At 43.6% G+C, this 15,140-nt stretch overlaps 1 protein-coding gene across 1 annotated transcript in view; it reads right to left on the bottom strand.

The window, feature by feature from the left end:
- cspg4 (chondroitin sulfate proteoglycan 4) overlaps positions 1 to 15,140 on the bottom strand; it is a 124,975-nt gene that overhangs the window by 37,007 nt on the left and 72,828 nt on the right. Inside the window, exons 2-3 of the mRNA XM_014124061.3 lie at positions 11,089 to 11,252; positions 6,362 to 9,925 (exon numbers count right to left, since the gene is read on the bottom strand). Of these exons, the coding sequence (XP_013979536.1) occupies positions 6,362 to 9,925; positions 11,089 to 11,252 (3,728 nt within the window). The remainder of the gene's footprint in view (positions 1 to 6,361; positions 9,926 to 11,088; positions 11,253 to 15,140) is intronic.

Raw genomic sequence — 15,140 nt, 5'->3', positions numbered from 1 at the left:
TAGGGGGCAGTATTTTCACGGCTGGATAAAAAAACTTACCTGATTTAATCTGGTTACTAATCCTACCCAGTAACTAGAATATGCATATACTTATTATATATGGATAGAAAACACCCTAAAGTTTCTAAAACTGTATGAATGGTGTCTGTGAGTATAACAGAACTCATTTGGCAGGCAAAACCCTGAGACATTTTCTGACAGGAAGTGGATACCTGATGTGTTGAATTACCTTTAAGCCTATGCCATTGAAACACACAGGGGCTGATTAATGTTTTGGCACTTCCTATTGCTTCCACTAGATGTCACCAGCCTTTACAAAGTGTTTTGAGTCTTCTACTATGAGATCTGAACGAACAAGAGCCTTGGAACGGTGATGGCCGATTAGACTCTGGCGCGCGAGGTCATGTTGGGTACCCTCGTTCCAATACGTTTTAAAAGAGAATGCATTCGTCCACCTTGAATATTATTCATGTTCTGGTTAAAAAAGGCACTAATGATTTATGCTATACAACGTTTGACATGTTTGAACGAACGTAAATATATTTTTTCCCCTCGTTCATGAAGTGAAGTCCGGCGGGCTTAGATCATGTGCTAACAACACGGAGCTTTTTGGACATAAATGATGAGCTTTTTTGAACAAAACTACATTCGTTATGGACCTGGGATTCCTGGAAGTGACATCTGATGAAGAGAATCAAAGGTACATAGTATTTTCGATTTTAGATCTCTCCAACATGGCCGTTTGTCTGTATCGCAACGCGTATTTTTCTGGGCGCAGTGCTCAGATTATTGCAAAGTGTGATTTCCCAGTAAGGTTATTTTTAAATCTGGCAAGTCGATTGCGTTCAAGAGATGTAAATCTATAATTCTTTAAATGACAATATAATATTTTACCAATGTTTTCTAATTTTAATTATTTAATTTGTGGTGCTGACTTGACTGCCGGTTATTGAAGGGAAACGATTTCCTGAACATCAACGCCATAGTAAAACGCTGTTTTTGGATATAAATATGAACTTGATAGAACTAAAAATGCATGCATTGTCTAACATAATGTCCTAGGAGTGTCATCTGATGGAGATTGTCAAAGGTTAGTGCATCATTTTAGCTGGTTTTATGGTTTTGGTGACGCCTGTCTTTGAATTGACAAAACATTACACACAGCTATTGTCAATGTACTCTCCTAACATAATCTAACTTTATGCTTTCGCCGTAAAACCTTTTTGAAATCGGACAACGTGGTTAGATTAAGGAGATGTTTATCTTTCAAAGGGTGTAAGATAGTTGTATGTTTGAAAAATTTGAATTTTGACATTTATTTGGTTTCAAATTTGCCGCTCTTGAAATGCACCTGCTGTTGATAGGGTGCACCACGGGTGGCACGCTAGCGTCCCACATAGCCCCAAGAGGTTAAGCGAGTCGGAGTCGGAGGCCGAAACTTCTCTGGTCTCTGCTCCTCCCGTTGTGGGGTCTGAGACGCCGAAGCCTCTCACCATTAGCTCTGACAAATTGAAAACCCTAGTCATTAGCGACTCCATTACCCGCAGTATTAGACTAAAAACGAATCATCCAGCGATCATACACTGTTTACCAGGGGGCAGGGCTACCGACGTTAAGGCTAATCTAAAGACGGTGCTGGCTAAAGCTAAAACTGGGGAGTGTAGAGAGTATAGAGATATTGTTATCCACGTCGGCACCAACGATATTAGGATGAAACAGTCAGAGGTCACCAAGCGCAACATAGCTTCAGCGTGTAAATCAGCTAGAAAGATGTGTCGGCATCGATTAATTGTCTCTGGCCCCCTCCCAGTTAGGGGGAGTGATGAGCTCTACAGCAGAGTCTCACAACTCAATCGCTGGTTGAAAACTGTTTTCTGCCCCTCCCAAAAGATAGAATTTGTAGATAATTGGCCCTCTTTCTGGGACTCACCCACAAACAGGACCAAGCCTGGCCTGTTGAGGAGTGATGGACTCCATCCTAGCTGGAGGGGTGCTCTCATCTTATCTACGAACATAGACAGGGCTCTAACTCCTCTAGCTCCACAATGAAATAGGGTGCAGGCCAGGCAGCAGGCTGTTAGCCAGCCTGCCAGCTTAGTGGAGTCTGCCACTAGCACAGTCAGTGTAGTCAGCTCAGCTATCCCCATTGAGACCGTGTCTGTGCCTCGATCTAGGTTGGGCAAAATTAAAGATGACGGTGTTCGCTTTAGCAATCTCACTAGTATAAAGACCTCCTCCATCCCTGCCATTATTGAAAGAGATTGTGATACCTCACATCTCAAAATAGGACTACTTAATGTTAGATCCCTCACTTCAAAGGCAGTTATAGTCAATAAACTAATCACTGATCATAATCTGATGTGATTGGCCTGACTGAAACATGGCTTAAGCCTGATGAATTTACTGTGTTAAATGAGGCCTTACACCCTGGTTACACTAGTGACCATATCCCCCGTGCATCCCGCAAAGGCGGAGGTGTTGCTAACATTTATGATAGCAAATTTAAATTTACCCCCAAAAAAACAACAACGACGTTTTCGTCTTTTGAGCTTCTAGTCATGAAATCTATGCAGCCTACTCAATCACTTTTTATAGCTACTGTTTACAGGCCTCCTGGGCCATATGCAGCGTTCCTCACTGAGTTCCCTGTATTCCTATTAGTCATCGCAGATAATATTCTAATTTTTGGTGACTTTAATTTTCACATGGAAAAGTCCACAGACCCACTCCAAAAGGCTTTTGGAGCCATCATCGACTCAGTGGGTTTTGTCCAACATGTCTCTGGACCTACTCACTGCCACAGTCATACTCTGGACCTAGTTTTGTCCCATGGAATAAATGTTGTGGATCTTAATGTTTTTCCTCATAATCCTGGACTATCGGACCACCATTTTATTACGTTCGCAATCGCAACAAATAATCTGCTCAGACCCCAACCAAGAAGCATTAAAAGTCGTGCTATAAATTCTCAGACAACCCAAAGATTCCTTGATGCCCTTCCAGACTCCCTCTGCCTACCCAAGGACGTCAGAGGACAAAAATCAGTTAACCACCTAACTGAGGAACTCAATTTAACCTTGCGCAATACCCTAGATGCAGTTGCACCCCTAAAAACTAAAAACATTTGTCAGAAGAAACTAGCTCCCTGGTATACAGAAAATACACGAGCTCTGAAGCAAGCTTCCAGAAAATTGGAACGGAAATGGCGCCACACCAAACTGGAAGTCTTCCGACTAGCTTGGAAAGACAGTACTGTGCAGTATCAAAGAGCCCTCACTGCTGCTTGATCATCCTATTTTTCCAACTTAATTGAGGAAAATAAGAACAATCCGAAATTTATTTTTGATACTGTCGCAAAGTTAACTAAAAAGCAGCATTCCCCAAGAGAGGATGGCTCTCACTTCAGCAGTGATGAATTCATTAACTTCTTTGAGGAAAAGATCATGATCATTAGAAAGCAAATTACGGACTCCTCTTTAAATCTGCGTATTCCTCCAAAGCTCCGTTGTCCTGAGTCTGCACAACCCTGCCAGGACCTAGGATCAAGGGAGACACTAAAGTGTTTTAGTACTATATCTCTTGACACAATGATGAAAATAATCATGGCCTCTAAACCTTCAAGCTGCATACTGGACCCTATTCCAACTAAACTACTGAAAGAGCTGCTTTCTGTGCTTGGCCCTCCTATGTTGAACATAATAAACGGCTCTCTATCCACCGGATGTGTACCAAACTCACTAAAAGTGGCAGTAATAAAGCCTCTCTTGAAAAAGCCAAATCTTGACCCAGAAATTATAAAAAACTATCGGCCTATATCGAATCTTCCATTCCTCTCAAAAAATTTAGAAAAAGCTGTTGCGCAGCAACTCACTGCCTTCCTGAAGACAAACAATGTACACGAAATGCTTCAGTCTGGTTTTAGACCCCATCATAGCACTGAGACTGCACCTGTGAAGGTGGTAAATTACCTTTTAATGACGTCAGACCGAGGTTCTGCGTCTGTCCTTGTGCTCCTAGATCTTAGTGCTGCTTTTGATACCATCGATCACCACATTCTTTTGGAGAGATTGGAAACCCAAATTGGTCTACATGGACAAGTTCTGGCCTGGTTTAGGTCTTATCTGTCGGAAAGATATCAGTTTGTCTCTGTGAATGGTTTGTCCTCTGACAAATCAACTGTAAATTTCGGTGTTCCTCAAGGTTACGTTTTAGGACCACTATTGTTTTCACTATATATTTTACCTCTTTGGGATGTCATTCGAAAACATAATGTTAAATTTCACTGCTATGCGGATGACACACAGCTGTACATTTCAATGAAACATGGTGAAGCCCCAAAATTGCCCTCGCTAGAAGCCTGTGTCTCAGACATAAGGAAGTGGATGGCTGCAAACTTTCTACTCTTAAACTCGGACAAAACAGAGATGCTTGTTCTAGGTCCCAAGAAACAAAGAGATCTTCTGTTGAATCTGACAATTAATCTGGATGGTTGTACAGTCGTCTCAAATAAAACTGTGAAGGACCTCGGCGTTACTCTGGACCCTGATCTCTCTTTTGAAGAACATATCAAGACTGTTTCAAGGACAGCTTTTTTCCATCTACGTAACATTGCAAAAATCAGAAACTTTCTGTCCAAAAATGACGCAGAAAAATTAATCCATGCCTTTGTTACTTCTAGGTTGGACTACTGCAATGCTCTACTTTCCGGCTACCCGGATAAAGCACTAAATAAACTTCAGTTAGTGCTAAATACGGCTGATAGAATCCCGACTAGAACCAAAAAATGTGATCATATTACTCCAGTGCTAGCCTCCCTACACTGGCTTCCTGTTAAGGCAAGGGCTGATTTCAAGGTTTTACTGCTAACCTACAAAGCATTACATGGGCTTGCTCCTACCTATCTTTACGATTTGGTCCTGCCGTACATACCTACACGTACGCTACGGTCACAAGACGCAGGCCTCCTAATTGTTCCTAGAATTTCTAAGCAAACAGCTGGAGGCAGGGCTTTCTCCTATAGAGCTCGATTTTTATGGAATAGTCTGCCTACCCATGTGAGACGCAGACACAGTCTCAACCTTTAAGTCTTTACTGAAGACACATCTCTTCAGTAGGTCCTATGATTAAGTGTAGTCTGGCCCAGGGGTGTGAAGGTGAACGGAAAGGCTGGAGCAACGAACCGCCCTTGCTGTCTCTGCCTGGCCGGTTTCCCCTCTTTCCACTGGGATTCTCTGCCTCTACCCCTATTACGGGGGCTGAGTCACTGGCTTACTGGTGTTCTTCCATGCCGTCCCTGGGAGGGGTGCGTCACTTGAGTGGGTTGAGTCACTGACGTGGTCTTCCTGTCTGGGTTGGCGCCCCCCCTTGGGCTGTGCTGTGGCGGAGATCTTTGTGGGCTATACTCGGCCTTGTCCCGGGATGGTATGTTGGTGGTTGGAGATATCCCTCCAGTGGTGTGGAGGCTGTGCTTTGGCAAAGTGGGTGGGGTTATATCCTACCTGTTTGGCCCTGTCCGGGGGTTTCATCGGATGGGGCCACAGTGTCTCCTGACCCCTCCTGTCTCAACCTCCAGTATTTATGCTGCAGTAGTTTATGTGTCGGGGGGCTAGGGTCAGTCTGTCACATCTGGAGTATTTCTCTTGTCTTTTCCGGTGTCCTGTGTGAATTTAAATATGCTCTCTCTAATTCTCTCTTTCTCTTTCTTTATTTCTCTCTCTCGGAGGACCTGAGCCCTAGGACCATGCCTCAGGACTACCTGGCTTGAGGACTCCTTGCTGTCCCCAGTTCACCTGGCCGTGCTGCTGCTCCAGTTCCAACTGTTCTGCCTGCAGATATGGAACCCTGACCTGTTCACCGGACGTGCTACCTGTCCCAGACCTGTTGTCCCAGACCTGCTGGAACCCTGACCTATTCACCGGACGTGCTACCTGTCCCAGACCTGCTGTTTTCAACTCTCTAGAGACTGCAGGAGTGGTAGAAAAAAACATAGCAGAATAGGCTATGAAAAAGCCAACTGACACTTACTCTTGTGTTACTGACTTGTTGCACCCTTGACAACTACTATGATTATTATTATTTGACAATGCTGGTCATTTATGAACATTTGAACATCTAGGCCATGTGCTGTTATAATCTCCACCCGGCACAGCCAGAAGAGGACTGGCCACCCCTCATAGCCTGGTTCCTCTCTAGGTTTCTTCCTAGGTTTTGGCCTTTCTAGGGAGTTTTTCCTAGCCACCGTGCTTCTACACCTGCATTGCTTGCTGTTTGGGGTTTTAGGCTGGGTTTCTGTACAGCACTTTGAGATATCAGAGATATCATATATAAATACATTTGATTTGATTTGATAATGTAAACATACCTTAAGATGATCCTGGTTGATCACGGTGTGCTCTCCCTCATAGGAGATGATGACCTCATTGGTGATGACCTCAGGCTCTGACAAATAGCCTTGCTTGAAGATCTTTATTCTGAATGTGCCCTCCTCAGAAAATCCTTTCGCTTCCACAGTGAAGCCAAATGAGTCCTTGGAGCTCAGACTCTGGTCGTTATGCTCGTAGGACACCACACCCTTTTTCAGATCCTCCTGTGTGAACCAAGAGGCCTCAATCCCACTCACGATGATCTTCCCATCACTAGGGGGTGATGTCACTTGGTACCTAATGTCACTGGCGTCTCTTATGTCCATGTTGGACTCTGCACTCAACAGACTGGTGTTGAGCGTCTTTGTGCTTCCATGGTCCATGACAACCATAGTGTTGTTCACCACATGGAGGTAGGCCTCACCAGCCTGGATCTGCAGCAGGGCTGTGGTCTTATGCAGGCCATCAGAAACCTGGAGCTGGAAGCGCTCACGGTCTGCCCCATGGTGCACAAATAGAACATTCTGGTCTTTCATGTCCGCTTGAGTGAAACGAAAGAGGGGCTGCGAGGGGTCTGATGGGGAGACAATATTTCCTGAGAGAATGCCTGTGCGAACAAAGACCAACTGGGTATCATTGAACCCTGAGTCATCGTCCCTGAAGAGGATATCTTCTGTGGTCAGCAAACGTTGTCCGTTTCGCACCACATTGAAGGTTTTATCAACCACTCTAAGAGGCACGTGGTCGTTCTTGGACTGAATAGATATTCTAAACATGCTGCTCATAGACTCTTGACCATCGATTCTGATGTTTTCACTTCCTGCTGCTTGCTCGAATACCAGGAAATAGAACTCATCATCATTAGACTCTGAGCCATCATGTTGGTAGATCAGCCTATCTAGATTCAGATCCTCATTGCTGAACATTCTAATGGCCCCGTCGAACCTGGGCTGTCCAGATGGGGACTCCCTGATGAGACGGCCATACTTGGGGTCTTGCGTCACCCTGTAAACAAAGTTTGTCGAGGTGGATGTCTGAACCCATAGATAGTCTTTGTTCAGAATATTCTCCCCACCCTCTAAGACAACGAGTCTCTCATTTGTCAAAACAGGGGCGTCTGAATCAGCCTGGATCTTGATTGGGTAGGTATACATAGGGGAGTACTGATTCTCTGCAAAGACTCTGAACTGGAACTGGTCCTCATTAGCCACCGCCCTTTGCACCTGGACTCTATAGCTGACCTGGGCATTCCAGAGGTCCTGTTGGGTGAAACTGTCTCCCTCAACTAGCTTCCTGCCGATCATCTGAAGAGTACCCAGTGTGGGGGCCTTCAGAAGGATGTATCTTATAGTTTCTGGGGCTACACTTTTTCCCTTCACTTCTGCTTCAAGTTCAGTGTGTTTTATTGCCTTTTGCTCTACCTTGCCTTCAATCTCAAGGGGAACTACTTGGGCCATTTTAACCTGGGAGGGTGTGATCTTGATCAAAAAAGTATTGTTCCATAGGGAAAACTGTCCAAGATGGACATCAAATTGAAAATGATCTGACACAATGTCCTCCAGGTCACTTGAGTCTGTGCTAACATATCTCAAGCGATCTTGCTCCAAATCTGACTGGTGAAAAGATGTCACCTGTTTGGGCAAACCATTGCTAGAAAGAACATGCAATTCACCATATCTCAGAGCCTGTGTGACATTAAACACAATATCTCCATTACGAGGGGTGGCAATGACGGCCAGGTTCTGGATCCCAATGGAAGAGTTGCTTCCCTGAGACAACAGAAGGCCGGTATTGGTCACAAGGCTCATTTGGGGCTGTGTAATGGACAGTTTAAAAGTGGTTGAATGACTTATGGATTGTCCGTCAGATACCTGTAGAGTTATCCCACCGCTCCCAGTTCTGTGGACAAAATATATATTGCCGTCTTTCAACTGCCTGCATGTGAACTCTTTGATACTTCTTCCTGGTTGCTGAGCATTTTCTAAGTAGCCAACCCCTCTGGGAGGTTCTGAGGTCACGGTGACAATCAATTCATCACAGCGAGTGTCCGAATCCACAATCTTGATAAGGTTGGGATTTAAGCGAGTGCGACCATTTTCTGTGATGGAAATGTCTCCTCCGCTTAGTTGTGGTGTGTCATTGACAGGTATGATCTCCACTGGGAGAATGTACTGGTGAGGATTTTTAAGACATCCTGGAAGGTAACTGTTACTATGGGCAACCACCTCCAACTGGATCTGATCGCCATACTTTTCATTGCCGTCGTGGAGATACTTGATTTTCTTGTTGACCACATCCAGGAGTGTAAACTTTTTGGTACGTCTGGTATTGATGTTCATATCTACGAGTCCGTACCAAGGGTCACTTTGTTGAGTGAAGATGATCTGGGATTGGCGGATTCCCACAGTGTTTAGGTCAAATGTAGGGCTAAGGTTGTTAATATCGAGAAAAGCTTCCCCACCCTCGGGTACAAGCAAAGGGTTGACTTCAATAAGTTTTGTAATGTTCCGGAAGGCCTCTGGTGTGTCGTCAGTTGGGTAGCAATGTCTTTCATTAGGGTCAGCGTCGACATATCGGATCCGAACAGGAGCCGTAGTTGTGGTTGCCTCAAGATCATAGTAACTTGAGTAGTCATAGTCCTCTCCCTCGCATTTCACATGGACGTCTTTGGTGACCAACGCGTCCTGCAGGCTTCTGTCCTTCTGGTTCACTTTGATTTCTCCCATGCATCCGATAAAAGACTCAGATGTTATTTCCTCCTCCATACGAGACAAGCTACTATCACGAAACACATCCTTCATCTTGCCCTGGATCCCCCCCATATACAGATTGCCAGCTAGATCCAATCGCTCTGAGCCCCTCAGAGGGAGAGAGGCAGGCTGGCTGTCCACATTAATCTCAAACACACTCGCATCTACAGTGACTCTGATCCTATGCCACTGATCATCATCTAGCTGTACTCTGGGGTTGTCCAGTACCACCATCCCACTCCCAAGGTCCACCACACCTTTTAGGTAACCGCCCACAACGCCAACAGCTATAAAGTCTGACTCTCGTCCAGGGTGGAAGGTGAGTAGGGCATCCTCAATGGTGGTCTTCATGAGAAACTCCAAGGTCCTTTCACTACCACTAGCCCCGCTCCAAGTAGGGAAGGACACAAATGAGTCTGGGCTGATAAAGCTGGTCGCCTCTCCATCACCAACCTCAAACTCACTGCTACAGGACTCCTTTGTATCATGGCAGTCAATGGGCTCAGAGTCGAAAATATCAAACTGATGGGACTCCAACTTGACATTGGTCATGCAACCGCGGAATGGAGGTATGGCATTGCTGAGATATGGGGCGTCTAAGTCTCCGGTGCCCCCCATGTAAACCCCCATGTCAATGTTGAGGTCCTCCTGGGTTTCAGGCACAGAGATGAAAGTGGAAAAGAGGTCATCGATCAGCATGGTCAGTTTGGCCTCCTGCATCGTGATAGACACCTTATGCTCCAGGAGGTTGTTCAGCTGCAGCCCCAGAGATGATGACAGCACCATCTCACCGGCCCCAAGGTTCATTCGCACCTTTGTGAAAAAAGAGAGAAGAGAAGTGTCATTGCTATTTTATGAAGCTCAATAATTGTATGTTTTTTGGACTGTCATTATATTCTTGAAAGGATTCCTTCCTCATAGCCTTTCTTCCCATGAACGATTATCTAAAAGGATTTGATAGATGATATCAAAGAGGAATCAATCTAGCATAGACTTGTGATTGTCTTTTTGGGGGCATATCTCTTTCACCTATCTTGTCCTTACAAACTGCTTCTTATGGATCAGAGGAGAACGGGGAAAGCATTTTAAGATTTTAATAATTGTGTGAGTAGCATCATAGCTTTCTTGTGATTCTATCATATTCAAATGTTATTAATAGCAAGCGCACCAGACCTCTAAAACCAATAAACCTTGTTTATTGTACACAATTTAGGGATTGTTTATGACAGCACATCTGATGCTAATTCAGTTCCTGACAGACTCTGCCAAGCAATTCATTATGGAATTAAAATGTCAGGAATCACATTTTAAAGTGACAACCAGTAAAGCAATGTAGAATGATTTCAGAGTACCATCTAATTGAAACTGTCACATACATGCTTCTTTAATGAGCACACACCACCAGCCTGCTTTCACTTCTGTTATAATCTTTAAATGTATTAGGTTGAAGTACATTTTTGGTTTGGAAAGAGGAAAGTAACATCACAGATGCTGTTGTCAGTCTTTCAATTAAAATATAGGACATTTATAGGAAGTTTTAAGACAGGTGTCCTTTTTGTAATACTTTTAGTGCCTCATCTCCACAGGATAGAACCAGAGGTGGAATTGGGGGGTGGGGGAATGCGTAGGAACCGAGTCCCCAAAGTGAAAGCATTTTTGTAAAACTGTGTTAAATTTGAATTTCTAGGATTTGACATGGTCAGTCCCCAGAGTGACTTTTTCCAATTCCAACCCTGGAAAGGACTATAAACTGGAATATTGTGAACCAGCTGACAAAACATGTTTGCCATCTAGGATTCACAATCAGTCATCCACCTAAATAACCATGCCTTGTACATTTCTGGGTGGTTTAATAACATCATAAAGCTTGTGTAAAATACACTTTGCAACAGCTTGCTAGGTTGCCTTGGTTTAAGCCGGTCTGATAGTACATTGCAAATAGAATCCTTTCCGACAAGACAGGTGTTGATACTAACCTGTAATTTCCCATTTTGGAGTTCCAGAAATAGGTAGTCCTGCATCCCTGCAGCCAGGAGGAGGAGTCCACTTCGTCGGCTGGTCTTGAACTGCAGCGACAGGTGAAAGGAGGAGACATCTTGGATTGACGTTATCTTGCAGAAACTGTCCCCAAAGTAGGATGCTGGAGAGACAAAAATGAGGAGCGTTAAAGAAAAAAAAATATTCTGACATACAGTATTCTTTGAACAGTCAATAAATATGGTTAGATGTATTTTTGTTAAGTATACAGTCACTTTTTAATTCATATAGTGGCCAATTTTATCAACAAAGGTGTGGTGTGGGGTGGATTCTTGATACAAAATGGCATAGGGATATCAACAGAAAATTAGCTTGATACCCTTTCATTGAGCTGGGCGATATGGACAATAAGTCATATGGTGGTAAATGTAACTATTTTGCCTGATAACAACAAATACATTTTTTACTTTTTTTATGGACAGTTAATTTACATTAGCAGCAGGGCTGTAGACATTTTTTTCCAGTGCAAAGTAAGACAACTGAGATGGTAGCATCCCACTGGGCAAAAACTGGTTGAATCAATGTTGTTTCCACATCATATCAACAAAAACATTCTATGTGATTATATTGAATCGACGTGGAAAACTGATTTGATTTGAAATAAGTAATCAATGTAAGGGAATTTCACCCAACCTTTAACCTAAATCCAATGACATGGTGACATTTTTGGGTGATTTCACGTTGAATTCAGGTTAGTTGAGACTGTCTGTTATATGCCATGCTGTCATTGTTCTCTCTCTTTTTCTTGTATATACTCATAGAAAGCTGTGATTCTCCTCTCTGTAACTGGAACAACAGTAGTTGCTTTGAAAACTGTATTTTTCCCGCAATTGCATTTTGAGCAATGGTCATATGCTTGACCTTCCCAGAATGCATCTCTCCCTCCTCTGTGCGCATAGTGGGGAGGGGGAGTGAGAGTGGTCTGCTCACACAGTAGCCGACAGCAAAAAAGGGACAGGCAGATACCATCATAGCAGGGATCAACGTAATGTATGGGCTATTACTGTTGACCAGATAATGGTTTTAGAACAATCTACAGAAAACATGTGAAGCAAAATCACCAACATAGGCCTATGCAAAATGCTTTGGTAAGAGGAATGCAATGTCGGTGTTGGTCATTTTCAGTTTATCGTCCCAGCTCTAACCTTTCATAATTTTTTACTTTCTTTCTTTGTGTCATGATTCAGCTGCAACTCTGTTCCATTGCATCTCTGCTGTACTGACCAACATGAAAAAGCTATTTTTGGATTAACTAAAACATTATCAGGCCTAGTACAGCTGTTGCTCTCTGAAGAGGTGTTCTCATCACTTCAAAAGGATTCTCTCACTGAGACATCAGTCATTATCATTAGAGAGGGTTTTTGGGAGCCAACTATGGGCTGTAGGGTTTCCCAGGCTTTTTGGCTGTCTCCTTTCCAGCTATATGTAAATTCAGCCATCTGCCTTGGCCCACGTTCTCCGGAGCCCCTCTCCAACAGTAAACCACTCACGAAGCCAATTATTTCCCAATAGCTTGTGCTTCTAAATAGCAATAGCTTGACCTCCAAGGCCCTGTTTCCAAGGCAGGGTTTTCCAAAGCTAGAGCCAAGAGACATAGAAGGGGGCTTTCCACAAGCCGCACACTCGCCTTCTGGGGATTATAGGTCAAGCCAGAGCGCCTTTCTGGAATTCATCGAAGTGGAACTCTGACACTGTTCCGAACGACAGACAATGCAGATGTTTTGGGGACCGGGAGGAAAAGACAGACATCCCTACATCTCACCCAGAACCTTCCAAAGAGGTCACAGTGTCCCTCAAAACTAACAGAGCACCCAGCAAGCCAACAGCAGAGCACTAGATCTAATTGCAAGACTTTGTGCTGTATAAAGTGCATGTGGGCAGTTATTCTGACTCATTATTGTAACTATAAAAGGTAAAAATATGTTTTCAAGACTTATTCAATATGTGGTTTGTGTGTGTGTGTGTGTGTGTGTGTGTGTGTGTGTGTGTGTGTGTGTGTGTGTGTGTGTGTGTGTGTGTTTAGATGGTTGAGTGGTAGTCAGTATCTGTGTTTTATCAACATTAACGGCCATAGGCCTACTGCCAAACACAACCAGGGTATGTTTGTCCTGCGTTTTCTCATCCTGGAAAATGATCCCTTTCCAACCAGATCTGCAACAAACATTGGAAAACAAAATACTGCATTAGAGAGCCCCCATACACATGTATACAGAACTAAAATAAGACAGTCGGCACAACTTTTAGTGTCTCGCCCAGGGCCTTTGTGATCACACTGTGCGCATTTGAAGGTGCAAAGCTTGCTCTTTCATGAACAAAGACAGTTGTGATTAACTGTCCCTGTACAGAGCCAAATGCACACAGTGACCTTTAGTGGCACACAGCAAAGTTCTGCTCTCTTGCCAAGGATACACAATGTAGGCAACTCCCAATGTTCAACGATGCAATTATTCTAACTGTTATCACATGCACAAACATACACAGCAGATGATTACTATATTATACATACTATATTTACAAACCATGGCAAAGTGAAAATAAACAAGTTGCAAAAAACGATAAAAATGTTCACGAATGAGAGTTTACTTTCCCTCTAAAATGAGCATAAGAACATTATAATTAAGGTAGAAATCTGTTATTGGTGGCAGCGGTGGGATTTGAACCCGTGCCTCCGAAGAGACTGGAGCCTAAATGCAGACAAATATTATGGCTATATGCAAATACTGAGGATTGTCAGGAAGCTATGTCTATACATTTCTGATTGTGTCCAAGCTGTATATGCTACAGTTCAGAGAACTCTTGGGACATGGTCCAAATAAGATCTTCCAAATATGAGACTTCTGCTAATAGAACAGGAGCCTGTGGCTTGGAACCAAAAATAAAAAATAAACTGTTCTCTAAAAGTCAATTAAATTAACAAAGCAAATCACAATGAGCTTCATGGTCCTTAAGCTGGAGCTTTAGCTGGATTGTCCACAGAGAAAAAGGGATACAATACTGAAGTAGAGGGTGATGCCAAACAATTCTGCTTAGGGATTTTCTGGTCTCTGCTGAGCTCACTGCTCCAGCCTGTGGGGAAGAAGCACCATTTTGTAATGAGATACAATGGTCCTAGTCTCAGCAGAGTACCTGGAATTCACTACCTCCCTTAGAGTGCTGTGAATAGAATACATGTGTAAAGAAATTGGAAATTTTTAAAGGGTTTGCATGGGGTTTTAATGTACCATGCTTTGTTTCGAGGTATTTCTCAACCTTTATTGGCTGACAGCCCTCACTACCATCAGCCCACTCACAGAGTGAGCAGAGGTGCTCCACCTCTGTATGATTCACAAACCTAGACCACAACCTAGAGATAGTCACTCTGTGGCCAAAGAAGACAATATCCCAAAAATAAGACTCATGCTGATTTCACAAAAATGCGAGAACTTCCTTTATCAAATTGCAAGTGAATTTCAGGACCAGTTGGATAGCATTCGTAAAACATGTGGTGCTAACTCTGAAAATAAATGGCCTTCAGGGAGCATATAGCCTAGGTGAAATCTAGCCTTGTTGATCCATGGTAAAGCATCATTAAGTTTGAGTTATGGTTAACATTCTACCAGAGTAGACAGAAGACCCGGGTTGTAAAACAGCTGAGAGGTTTGGTCTCACATGTCTGTCTGAGTATGAGAGTCATCACAGCTCCTCTGGGAATGCACTAGAACTGATCTGAAGACAGCTCGTTTCCCCCTTAACCGCCACTCCCAAGCTAACACTGCTGTATTGTGCATGGGCAGTGTCCTGGGCAGCAGCCAATGCAGATGGCTATAATTTGATGACTGACTGAGGTTGTATTTATAGTGCTTGGAGGAAACTGAAAGTGTCTTCTATTTCTCAGACCAGTGAATTAATTTCCCTCTTGTCTTTCATCCCCTTCTTTCAACCCCTGCTCTCTTCCCAGCTAACAACAAATGTTCCCACAACTTTAGAGAACATTCCCTTAAGAGTCTAATTA

The sequence above is a fragment of the Salmo salar genome, chromosome 10 (assembly GCF_965601325.2).
Source record: "Salmo salar chromosome 10, fSalSal1, whole genome shotgun sequence".
Taxonomy (NCBI): Eukaryota; Metazoa; Chordata; class Actinopteri; order Salmoniformes; family Salmonidae; genus Salmo; species Salmo salar.
Note: the sequence above shows the minus strand (reverse complement) of the source record. Positions and strands in the feature narration are given on the sequence as shown.